Source organism: Penicillium angulare (assembly GCF_028827245.1).
Source record: "Penicillium angulare strain IBT 27051 chromosome Unknown utg000008l_segment0_segment0, whole genome shotgun sequence".
NCBI lineage: Eukaryota > Fungi > Ascomycota > Eurotiomycetes > Eurotiales > Aspergillaceae > Penicillium > Penicillium angulare.
Genome location: NW_026623167.1, coordinates 1,043,592 through 1,062,422, shown reverse-complemented (window position 1 = coordinate 1,062,422; position 18,831 = coordinate 1,043,592). Strand labels below are relative to the sequence as shown.

Below are 18,831 nucleotides of genomic sequence, written 5' to 3'. Positions count from 1 at the left end.
CTAAATCAATGTTATAAAATTTTAATACCGAAATTTGGTGGCGCCTCCGAGTCGTGGTGATGTCATGATGATAGCTTATTATAGGTGCGGGTCAACTAACAGATGTATTGTTTTCCCCGCACGAACTTGGAAGAGTGGTGTGCGGAGTCGTAAAGGAGTCTCCATGTATTTTTCAAAGTAAGAGTTGATGCATTCAGCCTCATGTGGTAGGCGTACCTTCTCCAAAAGGCCAAAACACACAATTCACAAATACCTCGGGCAACTCAATCAAGGTTTAGTTTGCAGCCATAAAGGTATAGCTAAATTGCAAAGCCACAGTTACAGTATGTCAATTCCAACCTTTCCTTGATTATTTCCGGAAGATAAATACTCATAGGCCTCCTTGAGCTGGTCGAGCTTGAAGGTGTGGGGATCAACAAAAGGACGGAGGGTCGGGTTTCCATCAATAGCTCTACACATCTCTTCCATCTGCATTCTACTACCGACCAAGATACCCCTCACTGTATAGCTACTTTTCCACGCGTCCAGCAATGTGGGGATCTCACCAGCTTCACCATCACCACCCACGATGCCGACCACACAGATAAGACCCTCGACTTTGACACTATCTGCGCTCTGTTTGAGCGTTGTAGCACCAGCTACATCAACAACAATATCAATACCGGAGCCTCCAGTGAGCCCTTTTGCTACAGAGCCCCAATTAGGGGTCTGGCGATAGTTGATGACATAGTCGGCCCCAAGGCCTTTGAGCAGCTCAACCTTGTCAGGTGAACTAGTAGTCGCAATCACCCTAGCACCAGTGGCTTTGGCAAATTGAAGGGCAAAGATACTAACCCCACCTGAAATTCAGTAAGAATATGTGCTTCCAGAACGTTTTTTTAGCGAAGCTTACCTGTCCCTTGGGTGAGGACCCATTGTCCTGGCATGAGCCGGTTTCCCGTTAGCCCAAAGAGCGCATTCCAAGCAGTGATACCAGCGCATGTGAGTGTGGCAGCCTCAATAAAGTTCAAGGTATGGGGCATCGCTACAAGACCTTGTTCATCGAAAGCCCCTACAGAACGAAAAGTTCCATCGATCGAAGCCCCTGTACCAAATTCAAGAATACTTTCATTCGCAGGGCCTGATACATGTTGCTGATTGAGCATAGTGATGACTTTATCACCAGGCTTGAATCGTGTCACGCTTTTGCCGATCGCTAATACAAAACCAGCACCGTCGGACCCCAGGACAACGTCGGGTTTGACAGTCCAGGGGTATTTGCCTTGCGGAATTAATATATCACGAAACTTCACAGGTTAGTAAGTACTGTCGATGGGTGTGGATTTCATGCCTACGTTAAGAGACGCACCCCGTACTAAAATGACATAGTTTAGTTTTGAATTTGGGTGAAATATGCATGAATAGGTAGAATGAAATGCGACGAACATTGAACTAAGACCTCATTGTCTCGAAGAACAGGTACTGGTGCCTCTATGTAAATCAAAGAGTCAACTCCGCTTTGGCCAGCGAAGCTCCAGTGCTTTGTCGTTATAGGTATAGTATCGGCAGACATCAGAGCTATGTGCCAACTCGAAGTTAGTTTGAACTGTAAATAGACGGAATTCGGTTATAAATCAACTTGAAACTCAAATTGTGCACCTTAGTAAACTTGGATTCTCAACATTGAGGTGAAAAATAAAGAGACTCTGGCTCAAGTTATATATGTCAGACTAATAGATGAGCATAGTCAAGCTGACGTCTTTTTTCCTTTTTTGATTATGAATCATGCATAATCATGTTTGGTAATCATCAAGGTCGCCAAAGGATGGATACAGTTGGGTGATCGTTACACCTTACGCGGTATTTACTGACGGGAGAAGATCATTATTAATAGAGGGGAAATTCCGAAGCACGGGAGATACAGGGGAAAACCATTTTTCATTTCTCTCTCTATTGCTCTCTCTCTATTGCTTTACAATTACATTGGAATCATAGACCTTCTCACCCTTATACCATGTCTGGCATACCTTAGCCTCGAGTAGTGTCTCTGGATTCCACTGCATATCGACAACAAGGAAATCGGCAGTGAGTCCCTCCTTCAGGCTCCCAGTCCAAGAGTCGGCAAATCGAGAATAGGCTGCGCCGGTAGTAGCAGCAGCCGCCGCCTGCGCCAATGTAATACCGAAGTGTGCGTTGACAGTCTCGGTGGACTCTGGCTCAAGCGCGGAACGACGTGTTGTGGCATTATAAAGATTTGGGAACGGGAAATGCGCGGCAGTGGGTGCATCTGTTCCGATAGCAATCGGGGCACCACCGTCCAGAAATTCTTTATACGCAAAGGCTCGCTTGCATCGATGAGAGCCGACAAGGCTGGGCCATGCTTTGAATAGAGCTGGATCCGAGTGCACGGGTTGGATTGATGCTGTGATGCCCAATTGCCCTAGTCTCTTTGCATCCTCGGACGTAGTCATTTCTAAATGTTCGATCCGGTGTCGGCGACCAGGTGTGCCGACATTTGATAAAATATTGATTGCTTGGTTGATTGCTCTGTCTCCAATTGCATGAATAGCACATTGAAGACCTGCCGAATCAGCGCGCTGAATGATTTCTTGCAGCTTATCCGCGGGCCAGATTGGCTCCACTGGGTCCGACTTTCCAGTGTATGGTTGAAGAAGTGCGGCTGTACATCCATCCACCACACCATCACTAATAATTTTTACTCCCAGAACGGTGAAATGGGGGTCGGGGAACTTTTTGCGTAGTTCAATGGCTCGATCAACGTAGCTGAAATTAGCCTTTTGATCATCGGTGTATGGAACAAGCCAATGTGCTCCGATGTGGAACGGAATGGTCTTATCGCGACGATATTCATTGAGAATATCCCACGTTCCCTCATCCATAGCCATATCGACAATTCCTGTATATCCTGCCGCGGTGTATGCAGAAATAGCAGTATCCAGAGCAGTCATTTTATCTTCTTTCGAGTAGAGACTTTCCACATGAGGCCAGGCCAGATTCATCAGAGCAGACTCATCCAGTAAACCGGTAGCTTTTCCACTCTCATCGCGGTAGATTTTACCCCCGGGAAGATCCGGAGCAGTGTGCGCCTTCATCTCATCCAATGCAGCAGAGTTGCACCACATGGAGTGGAGGTCAAAAGCATCGATATAGATGGGTCTGGAATCGAGATCATCCAGCGTACTGGCCAAAGCGACTCCATTTGTGACAGACTGGATCCATCCACGGCACAGGATTTGAGGAACGGACGGATTGGCAGTCGCGTAAGCCTTAATAGCTTCGCGAATCTGCTCTAGAGATTTGCACGCGATAAGATCGACTTTGCGTAGTGAGTGTCCATAATGCAAGATGTGTACGTGACTATCGATGAAGCCAGGAACCACGACGCGGTCCTTCAAATCGACAATTTTTGCATCTGCGGGGACTTTGGCGTTATCAAGAGAGCCGATATACGTTATCTGGCCGTTCTCGACAATCATCGATTCGGCAAATTCATTGGGGTTGTTGGCCGAGGGCACAAAAACGCGTCCATTCTGGAAGACGGATGTCATGTCAATAACTTAGCGGATTTAATGAACTGGACATTGGGTTGAGTACAAATTTGGAGCTGGAGATGCTATTTAATGAAATACGTGGGGTAGCATCGGGAGGCGTGGAAGCTCCGATTCGGTAGGACCTACTCTTTGTGGATGCACGGAGCGGATGGCGAAGAACCCCTTCACACCAGGACATTTTTGGGGGAAACGGGCATGGTGAAACCTTCAAAGTGCCCGGCATTTGAGTCCGGGACTCTATCGCTATTGAGTCAGTGTTAGAGATGCTATCTCGACATTCACCCTTGCAATAATTGTTTGTAATGAATATTGGCCGGGAGGCTGCAATCTCTTGGCGGCGCAATTTGACACCATTGGCCAGTTTAGGTGGGTGATAGTGGAGTCATGTTGCGCACAGATAGCCGAGTTTACAATCCCCAGAACCGTTATCTAGCTTTGTCGACAATCTGTTACAGTATGTTACTCCGTAATGGATAGTTCAATAGTAGAAGCGGCGAGAAAAGACGTATTCTAGTTGTTTTGAATACTTACGCTGATTTACGGGTCTATCAAAGATGCCCAGCCGACCTATGCTCAAGTAATGTTTGGATGATCCATGAGGAAGTCAAAAAACTATTGGTCACGTTCTGATTCGCTCATCAATGCAACTGTCACAGTGATCAACCAAAGACTGAGATCAATGGAGTTTTCTTTTTCGACTTACTATAGAAAATTTCGGGACGCGATATGTACAGATTGCCGAATACCGGAACTACATCTTTGGAACCTTTGGCTTAATAGGTCAGGTGAAGGCATCTACCCCAGCCTCTCGCTTATCAAGAGTCTAATTCCCCGCATATTGGATCGACGGAGAATGATGATAAACCTGAGATTGGTTTTCAGTTCATTGGCTGTTGCCTCAACCTTCCCCTTCGAGGAAAGCTTCATTGCGCCCTTGATTTCCTCGCTGACCCTGAATGGTCAAGAATATACCCGTATCTTGAGATAGTAACTATAGTCATACGCATATGACACGACGCCTTAAATACTGTATATGAAGATGGACTGGGAGAAATAACATAAAATAGTCCTGTCGCCACTCCTGGTGCGGTTGTCCAAATTTCTCCCCTTGATCCCCACACAACGCCAACATACTCCAAGACACCAAAATGTCTTCACATAATCAATTAACGGACCCTGAATGGCCACCAGGAACAGTCAGAATCGAAGGTTGATAGATACCCGCTACAATCCCTCAACTAGACCTACTCCTAACAGAGAGAACTTCGCAACAGATTATTCGCAGTCAAACGGAACATCCGATGTCATATTAGAGCCCAAGCCCAGTCGAGATCCTAATGACCCTCTTGTGAGCAACACTTTAATGAGCCCTTCAAAGGGGCAGATGAACTCGAAGGCTGACATCTATTTGCAAGAATTGGCCGCGATGGAGGAAGAATTTGAACTTTGCTCTTGTGTCTTACTATGTCATGATGGTCCTCGCACTGTGAGTACTCAGGCCATTGGGATAAACTTGAAGAGAAACTGACATATCTTTTCAGAATAGATGTCGCTACAGTAACATGGGGCTCGGTCAACGCAGACCTCGGTTTCAGCTTTGCATTGCTAAATGACAGTTATGCTGCAGGATGCGGTGCGTTATGTATCGGGGGCGTTTTCCTGATTCCATTTGCATTGAAATTTGGCCGCCGACCCATCTACGTTCTCAGCACCGCAGTTCAATGTGGAATCAGTGTATGGTCCGCAAAAATGGAGACGGTCGCAGATTTAATGCTGGTTAATGTTCTGAGCTGTATCGTCGGCTCATTGGCAGAGGTACTCGTACAGATGACCATCGCAGATGTATTCTTTGTACATGAAAGAGGACTCATGAACACCATATACTATTGGTTCATGACGGTCGGAGTCACTCTAGCACCGCTCGCTGGTGGATTTATCACTCTTTCACAAGGCTGGAGATGGGTCTGGTGGTGGATGGCCATTCTTTTTGGGGCTGGGTTACTTGCTTTTGTCTTCCTTTATGAAGAGACGATGTTTTGTGAGCCTATTGATGGAGTCCCAATTGCCGAGCAATTGAAGCCGGGGAAGATCGTGGATAAAGAGGACATCGACCCGGAGGTAGCCAGAGAAGTCCAAGTTGTACAAGAACAGACCCAAATCACCGAGGTTGATCGCGATATTCCACTGAAATCATACCGCGAAACGCTCGCTCTTTGGTCCAATTCGACATTATCAGTTGGGCAGCTGATGAAGCACACCTACCAACCCTTCCTAGTGATGTCTAGTATCCCGGCGGTATTCTTCATGGCCCTTCAATATGGAATTATGACTGCTTGCACAACGGTCCCAGTTACAACTCTCTCTTCTGTCATGACACTCCCGCCTTACAACTTTGGTCCTGCTCAAATTGGTTTGATGGGAATTCCGCCTTTCATTGGCACAAGTTTGGCAACTCTCGTCTGTGGCCCATTGAGCGATTACATAGCAATGTATCTTGCGAAGCGAAATGGAGGAATATTTGAACCAGAGATGCGCCTCTGGCTCTCTTTGATCTTTGCCCCTCTTGTCCCGGCGGGACTTTTCATGTTTGGAATCGGATTGAACAATGGTTCGCATTGGCTTTTACCGGCCTTTGGGCTTGGAGTCAGTGGATTTGGTGTTGTCCCACCATGCAGTGCTGCTTTGACATACCTCACGGACGCATATACAGACGTATGCCATTTTCCCTTTCTCTTTTTGAACAGCTAATAACAAAATTATAAGATCATCGCGGACTCTGTCGTCGGAGTGACATTTATTCGAAACCTCATCTCTACCGTTTTTGTTTTCGCGTTGCAGCCATGGTGTGACCGTGTCGGACTAACTTGGTTTTACGTTACCTTTGGCCTGATCTCACTCGTGACCCTGCTTGGAAATGTCATCTTCATCTACTTCGGCAAAAAGTTTCGCGCTATGGTCGCTGGAAGGTATCGTCGGTTTAGTGCACAACAGTTGGTACCTAGGGATTAACCACGTCGCAATCAAGGTATACGTCTTTCGACAGTACCTCTACGAGTAATTGAGATTTGCCTATGATCACCAACCATAACAAAGTGAAATGCAATGCTATGTGGTCTTGATTTTACACTCGGACCTGGAGGACGTTAGCCACTTGAGGCCAATTTGATATTTAGATCTTGTTCGTAATACACTTGAAAATATTGTAACATATGGATAGTGAATAGTTTTTTTTTCACCGTACGAGGTGACCACCGTCCACCAAGATATCAGCTCCGGTAATATGTGTACTGGCATCACTGAGAAGATAAACGTAGAGTCTCTTGATCTCCTTCGATACTCCACTTCGACCCATAAGAATCAATGATCTCCATAGATCCTTCGTCTCCTTTGGAATATAATCTGATAAACCAGTGTAAATATATCCATGAGAGACAGAGTTCACACGCGTAAAGTCCCTCCATTCATTGGCAAGCGATTTGGCAACATGAATGCAGCCCGCCATAAGACATACAAATACATATGATCATTCTAATCATTGCTCGCCAAAGTGTTCAAAAGGAACATTCCACTCATTTGATAAATCATGCCGCCTTTATTCTGTGAACAGGCCAAGTTCATCTTCAATCTGCCTCAGGAGGTCATGAACGTGTCGTCTCTCATTTTTAGTCATCAGACAGCGCCCAGCAATTTACAATGGCTGGATCATGTATTTGTGGAAATTACTCTCCGTCCAGCCACTTGAGATTCGCACGGTCTTCTTAGCATGATAATGTAAATCACGCTGGAGTGCGTTATATGTGCTCAGGAGATCCAAAGGAGATGTTTGAGTTGAAGCATGATTAAGGGTATCCCGTGGTTGCTGCACAAGTAATAGAATCCGGGCCATATGGTAAAATGCCATGGATATAGCACATATATCATTTTCAAACCAGATATCAGATTCGGTTAAATCAGGAGAGTTTTGGGTCTGTGATGATGGGGAAGAAGGCTAAGAGATACTAGCTAAGAACTGAGGTGGAAGGGCTTTGTACCAAGAAGTGAATTGGGCGTCGACATTTGCCCATTCATGACTGTTGGAAATGTCATGACTTACTAAAGATCCTAGAATTCGAAGAAGAGCTTTAGAAAAGACTTCTTCTTGGCAGGCGTCGGGAATGTGGTCCGTGACCAAATCGCCTGCCTCGTCTAGAGGGACACCCATCGCTCGCCGGAGTGGAAGATACTGTGAATCTATTCGCGTTGGTTGACGGAGGGTCACTGGATAAAACCAGCGGTCAGTTTATTTTTGGCCGGTGTTTCGAATCTGGTGCGCTTACAGCTATTCAACATGTCAGTCGTAGCGAAGAACCAAAAAGAAGCCTCTAGGGCCTTAGCAGGCTGAGGTATGTGAAATGAGGCGTCGGATGGAATCGGTATATCAAGGCAAGGGCGAATTAACTTCAGAATCCCGTCGAGATGGCCACTCCACGCACGCATCGTGGCACTGAGGTCTTCATATTGACAAAGAAGACATGCTGCAATGACTTGAAAAAGGGGCAAGTGGCTATCGGGCTCTTCATCGGTATGATCGTGGCCTCCACTGGAATGGCTACCAGTCTGATATATCGCACAAGGGGAGAGACCACAGGCTGAACAGTCTTCATGGGAGATCTGTCGAGCTAGGAGTAAAATGGCCTTCTCATAATATTTTCCTCCATACCAGAGTAAGTCCAAATCGCCGGATGCCAGATTTTTTGCCACCCGACTCATACCCCGCGACTTTCTAGTCCTGCTGGCAGGATCTTTCATTTGGCCCAACTGCTTTGTGGCAATGGCACATGCCGAGTAACGGATCAACGGACTGCGGTTTGCCAGAGACAATACATGTCTAGTGAGGTAGGAAGGTTGGTTTGTGAAAACATCCATCCACTGTCCAGCACCCTGCGCGAATCGGCGTAAGAAGAACGCAATCCCATACTGGTCTTGGCGACTTTCTCCGGTCTGGCTCCTCGAGAAAGTGGCCATGTGGCTAGAATTCACGCTCACGGCCGTAAGGTTGCCGTCCGGACTATGGGAGGCAATTTGCGCCAGGTTTGCAGCCTGTGCAGTTATGTGTGGGGTATATCATTATGGAGCTCTCCAGTCATGAGGGTGGGCCGGGATACCGACGATGGCGATGACGTGCATTGTACATTGGGTCGGATTCTACTTGACGTGTCCCCGGTTTCCGTAACACCTGGATTGGATTGTTCGTTTAGTGGCGAAGCGCTCGGTAAGAACCCTTGGGCCCAAAGTTCTGGCGGAGTCACATTCGGTGGTGGAGGGGTCGGCCAGCGAGTGCTTCGTCTCCGTGCCTTGATCGGCCCGAGAGGATGATACAGCCGGGAAGGATAAGGAGGAATGCCGAAACAACCCATCAACTATGCGACAGGACCGACGCGCTTTCACGCATTGGGTACACTCCGGCTGTTTCTCGTCACATTTGATCTTGCGTTTGCGACATTCGGGACTGCGGAGGAGCAATTAGATTGCTTTTTTTCTTATTTAGGGCAAATTCCCCCACTTTCTCTGTAGGACTTACCAGCCCTTCCGTGAGCGATGAGATTCCCGACTAGCCTTCTTCCGACGACTGTGCCTTGTTACGGGGACAATCGGCTCACTCACACCCGGAGAAGACATGGTGATTGACGGGTTAGGAGCACGGCCATGCAAGAGGGATTGCAAGAAGACAAATTATCCCGATCGAGAAGACGTTGCGAGTTAGAAGTGTGGGGAAAGGGAAACAAGTTATTCTTGCGAAGACACAGGCAAATTTACCACATCGGGCAATTTTGGCGTTCCCCTCAATCCAATTGACCTAGTTCTTCCCCAAATTATCATCCCTTGTTTCATAGCATTTGTACTTTCTTTCAACATCCAACAATACCCAAAAACAACTACAAAATGCCTCTCTACCAGCCTACAGATGTCAATACCCCAGTACTTTCCCAGTTCTCTCTGAAGGGAAAGATCGCCGCGGTGACCGGTGGTGCCCGAGGCATTGGTCTCGAAGTGGTCCGTGGTCTGGCCGAAGCTGGTGCTGATGTGGCCGTCATCTACAGCACCAGCTCCGACTGCGTCGAGACTGCTGCGAAGATTGCTGCAGAGACTGGGGTGCGCGTCGCGGCTTACAAGTCCGACGTCACTTCTCGAAGTGAGATCGCTCTAACAATCAACCAGATCGCCGAGGGGTTCGGTAACGGTCGTCTGGACATCGTTATTGCTAACGCTGGTACATGCACCAACCGACCTAGCCTGGGGTATGATGAGGATAGCTGGGCGCGTGACAACCGCGTCAACTATGACGGTGTTATGTGGACTGCGCAGGCCGCAGGAAAGATCTTCAAGCGCCAGGGCAAGGGTAACTTCATTATCACTGCCTCTGTTAGCGCTATCCTCATCAACATCCCCCAGACACAGGTGGCATACAATGCCTCCAAGGCTGCGGCTGTTCACTTGGCTAAAGGTCTGGCCGTCGAGTGGGCTGACTTCGCCCGCGTTAACTGCATCTCGCCTGGTTTTATCATGACCAAGAGTGAGCATGATGCTTGTATTGAGTAGTTCATTGAAGTATACTAACGTATTCCAGTGCTCACTCAACAACCCCCTGAGCTGTTCGAGAAGTGGATGTCCATGATTCCCGGAGGTCGTATCTGTGATCCTGCTGAGCTCAAGAGTGTAAGTTCCCCAATGTTGCATGTCGAACTTATTCTCTGGAATCATATTAATTCCTCAACAGGCTTACGTATTCCTCGCCAGTGACGCCTGTTGCTACATGACTGGCGCCAACATAGTTATTGATGGTGGCTACACTCTTCCTTAAACATACTAGCCTCGAGGCTTTGATAATTATGAAGTAAATACAAGAATGTAGACATATCACCATACAGATTTATGAAATATATTATTCAACTCTTCCCATCACACTTTTACAGCTCTTAGACGCAATCAAACACTGTGTAGGCATTGAATAATAATATCAATTCATTGATCAACTGAAGCCTGCCAGTGAGGGTCATGGGAGTCCAGGTGGGCAACTTGAATCTCATCAACCACTACTTGTATATTCATCATAGTTCTATTCACCGTCGGATGGCTGGAGCTTCTCCGATGGAGCAACAAACATTCGACCAAGACCAAACGTCGGCTACTATTGGCCGCGGGTACTCAACTTGAATTCATGCAGCAATTTCAAGGCATCATCATCATTTCTTATTATCTACCCACGGTACTCATGAATTCTGTCGGACTGAGTGACTCATTAGCAAGGCTACTCATAGCCTGTAATTCCGTGTCATTATCTGCTTTAACTGTCTATCAGTTCCTCTTGTGGAGAAATGTGGTCGTCGAGGTCTACTGCTGATGTCCACATTCGGACAATTTCTTTCCTTCCTAATCATTACCATCTTACTTCGATTCGCGTCAAGCCAGCTGACAGGCCCAAATGTTGCGTCGGCATCTATAACATTTTTCTTCTTCCTCTACATTTCGTTCGGTATGGGAATGCTTGGTGTTCCTTGGTTATACCCGACGGAGATCAGCTCGCTTCCTATGCGAACCAAAAGCGCGGCCGTCGCTGCAGCTACAAACTGGTGAGCAATATACCAAAAACCCGACACCAAGCGAGAAACTAAAAGTTTATACAGGATATGCAATTTTATGATTTTTGAGATCACACATATTGCAATTCAGAATAGTTGGTGGAAATTTTGGATTGTCTGGACATTCTTCAACGCCTGCTTTTTACTTGTGATTTACTAGTATTTCTTTTACCCGGAGACTGGTGAGTGCTCTTGGCAACTTGAACTTGTTTAATCTTTTTTGGACTACTAGTATTTATAAGTTGAAGGTTCAATCCCGTTAATATAAAATAGCAAACCGCTCGCTAGAAGACGTCGACACGTATTTCCGATCGGATCCTGGCTTAATTGTAATCAGAGTCCGTGACGCAATCTCAGTCCAAAGACCCAGGAAGTATATCATGCACGAGCAAGCCGAAGTACAAAAGAGTGCCGCAGCCAGTGGCATGAACATGGAAAAAGAAGAAGTGGAGCACATGGAGTAATAGAAAATTACCCTTGAACTCGAAACCGTTGCTCTATTTACATGTGCAGGGTCTAAGGGTCCGGGGTCTCGGCGAGGCACTCAGCATCCATGATGCTGCAGTCTCACTACATATCTCATGCATATCTTACTCATGTAGCCGGTTGCCTATTTTCTCAATAGCCATTCATTATCAAGATATTTTCTCTAGGCTTACGCGATGTATGTGTCCAAACATAGAGCGTAGATGTTGAAGATAGATATGCAATTAAGAAATTTTGTACTTCTAAGATTTCTTTATTGTCGATTGGATCGCCTCCAAGCTGTCTACGCGTCCCCGCAGCCATGTGGTGAAAAGAAAGCCAAACCCCAAACTTTACAGGGATTGTTGACTAATGAAATACTGTAGACGCCCAACAGGAAACCATTTTTTGTGTAAAACTGGGTGCGATTGCGACATTCGATCCACAATAACGAAGATTTAGCAACGAAAAGCGACCGTAGTCACGGGCGGGAATTTTCGCCCGCGCACGTCAACCAGCGAATGAATTTCACAGCAGCATGGATGAAGCCAGGCAGACATAAATTCTACGCATATTCCCCAGGAAATGAGGTCATTCACGTTTGCCGAGGGACTTCGAGGCCCAATAACGTGCGGGTCCCAAGAAGAATACGTAATCCAGGGTTCGATGCCAATGCGGAGTAACGACCCTCAAAGCAAGATGGAGCAAGAAAGGCAAACAAACTCTGGGTCGGGCAAAGCCGACACTGCCGCGTTGTCGCCTGGTCAGTGGAAGAAGCCAAAACCGCGCCCACCTCTAAAAAAAAAGATGACAAGGCTGAGGAAGTTGGGGCGCAGAAAGGGGTAAAAAATTATTTTTAGGTGATGTGTACATGAACATCTCTTTTTGGAGAATATGGCCTCATTATTATTAGTTGAGAAAGCAGGATTTGGCTAGGATTCGGCCAGGATTCGCCCATAATTACATAGCCGGGATTAAAGCACCAAACAGTCAACTATTTGCGGCTCTAACCATCTTGAGTTGATGAAATTTGGGGGCCAGTGAGAGTTTATTGGAGGAAGAATACCAAAGTGGATCACTCTCCCTCCAGCTCAATCTACTTGCTCCACACCGAGTTCTTCTTGGCTTGTAGAATGGCGAGACCATGCCGCAATCGACCCGAGCCTAACCAGATCCTGGGTTCCGAGCCAGTTTAACTATTTCGTAGCTGCGAATATTTGAGCCCGCTCTGCTGGCAGGGGAAGGTGCATATAAAGCCAAAGCTATTCCCCATTACCCCGACTTTTGTTTCTTCCCCATCAGACCCTTTAACCTCCCAAACTCTTCTACAACATCAAGGATCCCATTCTTCCATCCATCATCCAAAATGCAGTACAAGACTCTCTCCACCCTCCTCTTCGCGACCGCCGTTGTTGCTGCTCCCAAGCCCGCCGACTCCGATGCCGACACCACTCCCACCTTGGTGATTCCAGCGTCCATCGAGGCCATCATCGAAACTGCCGCCCCCACCACCTGGTTGGAGAGCATCATCGAGGATCCCGCATTCTACTCCTCCGAGATTGCTGCTCTTGAGCAGGGTCAACTCCCCGACTGGGCTAGCTCTCTCCCCTCCGCTGTGATTGCCTGGGCTACCTCCGAGGCCGCTGTCATTGCCTCTGAATCTGGTAGCACTATCGCCGTCGTCACCTCCGCCCCAACTTCATCAGGCTCCTCCGCAGCCTCCAGCTCGGGCTCATCCTCGGGCTCCTCCGGCAAGACCACTGCCACTGGCACCAACTCCTCATCAGGCTCCAGCTCTACTGGATCTTCCTCCGACTCTTCCTCCGGCGCCGCTTCTTCCGATGCTGCGGCTTCCTCTTCCGCTGCTGCAGCGTCTAGCACTTCCTCTGCTGGAGCTCCCGCTGCCACTGGCGGTATCGCTATGAGCCTTGCCGGTGCTGCTGGTATCCTCGGTGTCGCTCTCGCTCTGTAAAGTAGATGAATCATTTGTGATATATCTGCCAGTTCTCTGTTTCACGATGTAACCGACTGACAAATTGTGTCTGATACAATATTACCCCTTATATAATGCTTGTTAATGCAAACTCAGCCTGGAATTAATTTCCAGCGACAATATCCCAGAAAGAAAACATCACTCAGTCCCAAATCATTTTTTCGTAGCACTAAAGATTTCATATCCAGGTTCAACTGTAAGCCGTAAATGAAAAAAAGGCTTATGTTGTCGTGCGTTCTCCACTTCTCATACTAGTAGTATTAGGACTAGTCATAATTAATAATAGAGCCAATATATAGGGATAACTTCAGGTACCAACTTTCCGCACTTCAGGCTGCGAAGATAATGTCTTTCCACGATATACTGCCTTTGGATACACCGAGATACAAATACGATGGTTATGATCAATGTCTTTGAATTTTGGATCAACAGAGCGACAGATTGAAACGTGAAGAATGCCCACTCGGATGCGCATACAATCCATAATTCATAATGGATATCGACGAAGGACCCTTCCAAGAATGCTTTGTCAATTCAAAAGACAAACTGCTGGCGCTATCTTGGGAAATTTGCGATCATGTCGCCCAGTCAGCTTTGTTCAAAATGGAAACAGCAGCCCACGCTGTTGCGGCCAGAACGTTCGACACCTTCTTCTCTGCGTGGGCTAGAAAGATTCATGATCCTCTTTTCAGCCTCACTGGTAAGACTACTTTCCGCAGCCAGACCCGAAGCAAGAAGGCCGATATCTCCTGGACCCTAAAGGGATACCGGAGGGCCGATCTGAAAAATGGCCGACATTTATTGGGGATTTTGCATGGTCCGTACATCGTACCAAGCTCAAAGAAGACATCAAGTTCTGGTTGAACGATCCAGATAGCTATGTAAAGGTAGCTATATAAATCAGTGTACTATGCGACAAGATAATGGTGGAAAGTTGGGAAAGAAGTGATAACTCTGCATCCCCCGCTCAAATGATTCAGATTCTTCGTGATCCCCGTCCTGGCTGCCCTCAAGTCAAGGGTCAGCTAGAGATACAATTCTCAGAGGTATTCAGAAGAGATAAGGCAGACGAAGAGAGCGATTTTCGACTGACAGAGCCAGAGATGGAAATGCTTGCGCGAAATATCTGGGCGTTCCAGTATTCAACGGACAAAAGAGGTAGTTCGTGATAGCGGAATAGTTTAATGTACTTGAATTTGGTGATATATGTATAAACATTCGTACTATTCAATTTATTTTCATTTTGAAATTACATGCTATCTAAATTCATGGCTATGAGGATGACATCTCTTTTTATTAACGTGCTTCGGCTCAGTCAGTATATGGATGCATCTCCGGAGTTCGCGGTGAAAACCGTAAGCTTTGAAAGCCTCATTTCCTCGTATCCCTTGATTATAAATCCACCGGAATGCCACAAACTTAAACGAAGGGGTAATATTAATAAAAAAGGAGGGGTAATCTTCAGCCACGATGCCCCAGCTCAACTGGAGATTTTCCCGTTACATCGTCTTTGAAATAAAAAACCGACCCCCTCCATAAGCTCATCGTGCACTGTAAAATGTCGACGTATTCTGCAGCGCTCAACTTTCAACTCTAATCAAATGGCAGACCTTAATATTTCCATCGGCACAATGTGCTTTTCTGGAAAGGACGAATTGATCCCAGCTCTGGAAGCGATCAAATCCGCCTGCATCACTGAAATCGACACGGCCCAGATGTATGGAACCAATGAAGCGGATCTCGGTGCCAGCAATGCGGCATCTATGGGATTTATGATATCAACAAAAAATTACGGTGGCTGGAAAAAGGGAGAAGCGCTTCAGCCAGACGCCTTACTTAGGACTACTGAAGAAAGTCTCCAAAAATTAGGCGTGAATCAGATGGATATCTTCTACATCCACGGACCAGACAGAACTATGGAGTTCAAAGAATGGGTTCCGACTGTACAGAAAATCTATGAACAGGGCAAGTTCCGTCGATTCGGAGTGAGCAATTTCTCGGCACGGGAAGTACGGGATCTTTGGGAGTACTCCAAGGCGAAAGATTATGTTTTGCCCACAGTATACCAGGGCAACTATAATGCCGTGAGCCGCCACATCGAAGCCACGCTATTTCCGACTCTTCGTGAGCTAGGCATAGCATTCTACGCCTACTCTCCAGTGGCCGGTGGGTTTTTGACTAAGTCAGCAAAGGCCTTGAGAGAAGGCACGGAGGGAGGACGCTTCACAGTCGACCCAGAGAAAGAAACTTCTCTGGGGACAATGTATCGAAATATGTACTTCAAACCAACGATGCTAGAGGCTCTCGACAGATGGGGTAACCTGGCTCAAACTCAGGGCGTTACCAACGCTGAGTTGGCATACCGATGGGTGTACTACCATTCTCACATAAATCCGGAGCTGGGCGATCACCTCATTCTGGGGGCTAGTCGGCTTGGACACATTGCGCCTACCGTCGATGGATTGAAGAAGGGCCCACTGAAGCCAGAAGTGGCGAAGGGGGTTGATGACATTTGGAGTCTGATCGAAGCCGATGCTATAGTGAACAACTTTGATGAAGTCAAACCTTGATCACACCGTGAATAAGCACTTCTTGTTATCTGCTGTATAGGATCACCGTCGAATTATGGAGCAGCCAAACTACGGCTGAGTCAACTGCTGTTTAATAATTACTACATTTTGGAAACTCTTTATAACATTGGTGAAGGCTTCGGATGACTAGCATCTGGTCTGAAAGCTGATTGCAACCTCCAATAATACTGAGAGATAGTCATTAAATTATAATATTCATAACTTCGAAGGTGGAATTTAAAGACCTTGTTGTTCCATCGATACCACATTGGCCATGAAGCAACTTTAAGTGGCACCTGAATGAAATGTTGCAGCCTACACTTCAAGCTTCTTCTTCGGTCACAAAATCAAATTTCTCTTGTCTGTGGCTGACCCTTTCTTTCAGTCACTTAGGCCAGATTGGTCGTCGACTGTGTTTTATCGTACCCCGAGAACTTTTCTAATACTCCCATGGTTTCTGTCAACCCGCACTTCGAAGTAGACAATCGGGAGAAGCCTGATATCGTTTTCAATGAGAGGTGAATATCACCACTCAAATTCCTACGTGAGGGTCTAGGTTAGTTTCAAATACCACTTGTCCCAGACATCAGTACATGCATACCTCGGTGTAAAGTGTCACTGACAACCGCTCACCGCGCATGTCATTCTTCACGGCCTGTCGTGTTATACTAATAAGCTCTTTGGGGCCACACGCACCGACAATAATGCGGTCATCTGCATTATCTCGCAAATTGCTGGCAGTTCTGATGAGACTTTCAATATCCGGACGCCCAGAGCGTACACAGTCTGCCAAGAAATGAAACTTGACTATAGACTCGTTAAAGTGGGTCTTCTCCGGGTCATTAGTTCTAACGGACAGAGAAGGCTGTATTGGAGTTATCTCTTTCTCGGCTGAAGAGCCTGTGTTCAGAGGCGACGATGGACTGGTGACGTGGATGATCAAATTAACATCCGGGCTAGTGTGAAGATGTTTAAGCTCTTCAGCAAACCATTCGAGGCTCTCTATGTGACACATCAGTATTTGAGAATATAGTAAACCTTCATGTGGATTTAACTTACCATAATGCCGCACCACCCATATAAAATCAATTGACTTGGCAATTTTAGTAGCCGCCTCAATCAGAGTCAGCGCAATGGCAAATGTAAAACTCGCACCACTGCCGCCGGCCACTAGCACAACTTTTTCATAGACCTCAAAATTAGGAACTTGTCCATACGGACCGTCTACAGAACACCGTAGGGACCTTCCCGGTGCCCGTTGCGCAGCTTTGTACAAATCTCGGGTAAAGCCGTCATACACACGGATTACAAATTCAGTTGGCTTCGAGGACAACAGAGTGAAAGGGTGGCTCTCAACCCAGCGGACGGCAGGGACCCATAGGAATGCATGAGATCCCGGACTGGAGCGCAGGTGGCGGTTCAGTCTTATCCGAAGGGCCTCATTTGGCAAAGCCGAGACGGTGGCAGAATTTCCCACAAAATTCCAGACCATCTTTGCACCGCGGATGAGACGATCCGTGACCCAAAGAGATGCAGTGAAAATTACAATAATAACAGTTGAACTTGAGAATTCTGGTCGATGCATTCCGACAGCGATCATGATCAAGCTGAACATAAGAATGTGCAGCATGTAGAAGACTACTGGTAATTAGTATAGTAAGATATTTAGATGAATATTTCATAAACCTCTGACTCACGTTCATAGTATCTCCGTGTAAAGTAGGTGATAGTAGAAAGACCAATGATAACCATCGCCGTGCCTGCAATTACACCAGCATAATTCTTTCTGATCCTCATTTTGGCCAGTTTTCCAGTCTCTGCCCAGGCAGATAAGTAGACTATAGCATGCAAGATGCTTGTGAAAATGCAGGTATAACCGGCAACCTTATGCAATGGGCGCAGTTTTTCGTAAGAGTTGCCTGTCAAGGGTGCAAGAGGAGTGTTTTTCAATGCCAAAAACACCAGTAGCACCAAGTTCCCAACCGAAATCCTATTATGCATGATATTTCTTTTAGCTTTCGAGAATTCTTTTTGAAACCGGACATGCTAATTATGTGAAAAGGAACACGAACCAGCCAAATCGTTTCGCAACCTAGAATTCAATTAGTTAGAGCGCAAACCGAGGTCAACGATATTGGATCTCACATATGACACTTCATTCAGATCAACATTGGTAACGGCGAGAGCTAAATTGATAGTCCAATACGTGATATACAGAAGTGACCGGTCTGTTCTTATGCCACACTTTGATCTGAATAGCAATTGTCGGACCTTTCTGTACATTTTTGGAAGATCAGCAACCATGCTCCCACATTGTGAATTAATCGCTATAGTATGTACCTGTAAGTCCGAATTAATTCAGGGCGGGCTTTTGGCCCATATCGGAAATGAATCACATTTAACCAATGGTGTACTGCAAAAAGGAGCATTATCACACCCATAGCAATTGCAAGATATTCAACGCTCCACTCGTTATTGGACTGTCTTAGCACTTTGGCGGTAGCCTTACCCGCCTTGGAGTCACTCATCGCCAGGTTCGTGTCAACTTTCAAGGTTTGAATGTGTTGAGGTATGAGAAAAAGAATTAGAAGACAGAGACCGACGCAGAAGTCCTGATCTGTTTCAGTTTTTTT

General features: G+C 46.6%; 9 protein-coding genes across 9 annotated transcripts; 5 read left to right on the top strand and 4 right to left on the bottom strand.

Annotated features, from left to right (window-relative positions):
• Nucleotides 1–318: 318 nt before the first annotated feature.
• N7478_011118 (zinc-dependent alcohol dehydrogenase family protein) lies at nt 319–1,145 on the bottom strand (the record flags this gene model as incomplete). Its single annotated transcript, XM_056927332.1, has 2 exons — nt 319–839; nt 893–1,145. The coding sequence occupies 2 exons, from the start codon at nt 1,143–1,145 to the stop codon at nt 319–321; spliced, it is 774 nt and encodes a 257-aa protein (XP_056774380.1).
• A 798-nt stretch (nt 1,146–1,943) lies between these two features.
• N7478_011117 (amidohydrolase) lies at nt 1,944–3,548 on the bottom strand (the record flags this gene model as incomplete). Its single annotated transcript, XM_056927331.1, has 1 exon — nt 1,944–3,548. One exon carries the CDS (start codon nt 3,546–3,548, stop codon nt 1,944–1,946), a length of 1,605 nt encoding a protein of 534 aa, XP_056774379.1.
• Nucleotides 3,549–5,020: 1,472 nt separating this feature from the next.
• Nucleotides 5,021–6,560, top strand: N7478_011116 (uncharacterized protein; the record flags this gene model as incomplete). Its single annotated transcript, XM_056927330.1, has 3 exons — nt 5,021–5,037; nt 5,093–6,263; nt 6,315–6,560. 3 exons carry the CDS (start codon nt 5,021–5,023, stop codon nt 6,558–6,560), a joined length of 1,434 nt encoding a protein of 477 aa, XP_056774378.1.
• A 679-nt stretch (nt 6,561–7,239) lies between these two features.
• N7478_011115 (uncharacterized protein) lies at nt 7,240–8,555 on the bottom strand (the record flags this gene model as incomplete). Its single annotated transcript, XM_056927329.1, has 3 exons — nt 7,240–7,518; nt 7,645–7,808; nt 7,868–8,555. 3 exons carry the CDS (start codon nt 8,553–8,555, stop codon nt 7,240–7,242), a joined length of 1,131 nt encoding a protein of 376 aa, XP_056774377.1.
• A 918-nt stretch (nt 8,556–9,473) lies between these two features.
• Nucleotides 9,474–10,392, top strand: N7478_011114 (oxidoreductase; the record flags this gene model as incomplete). The annotated part of the gene is made up of 3 exons (XM_056927328.1): nt 9,474–10,104; nt 10,159–10,247; nt 10,309–10,392. 3 exons carry the CDS (start codon nt 9,474–9,476, stop codon nt 10,390–10,392), a joined length of 804 nt encoding a protein of 267 aa, XP_056774376.1.
• Nucleotides 10,393–13,001: 2,609 nt separating this feature from the next.
• N7478_011113 (uncharacterized protein) lies at nt 13,002–13,607 on the top strand (the record flags this gene model as incomplete). Its single annotated transcript, XM_056927327.1, has 1 exon — nt 13,002–13,607. One exon carries the CDS (start codon nt 13,002–13,004, stop codon nt 13,605–13,607), a length of 606 nt encoding a protein of 201 aa, XP_056774375.1.
• Nucleotides 13,608–14,120: 513 nt separating this feature from the next.
• Nucleotides 14,121–14,492, top strand: N7478_011112 (uncharacterized protein; the record flags this gene model as incomplete). Its single annotated transcript, XM_056927326.1, has 1 exon — nt 14,121–14,492. One exon carries the CDS (start codon nt 14,121–14,123, stop codon nt 14,490–14,492), a length of 372 nt encoding a protein of 123 aa, XP_056774374.1.
• Nucleotides 14,493–15,259: 767 nt separating this feature from the next.
• N7478_011111 (aldo/keto reductase family protein) lies at nt 15,260–16,198 on the top strand (the record flags this gene model as incomplete). Its single annotated transcript, XM_056927325.1, has 1 exon — nt 15,260–16,198. The coding sequence occupies one exon, from the start codon at nt 15,260–15,262 to the stop codon at nt 16,196–16,198; it is 939 nt and encodes a 312-aa protein (XP_056774373.1).
• Nucleotides 16,199–16,784: 586 nt separating this feature from the next.
• Nucleotides 16,785–18,726, bottom strand: N7478_011110 (ferric reductase family protein; the record flags this gene model as incomplete). Its single annotated transcript, XM_056927324.1, has 5 exons — nt 16,785–17,836; nt 17,896–18,188; nt 18,271–18,290; nt 18,344–18,473; nt 18,539–18,726. 5 exons carry the CDS (start codon nt 18,724–18,726, stop codon nt 16,785–16,787), a joined length of 1,683 nt encoding a protein of 560 aa, XP_056774372.1.
• Nucleotides 18,727–18,831: the final 105 nt, after the last annotated feature.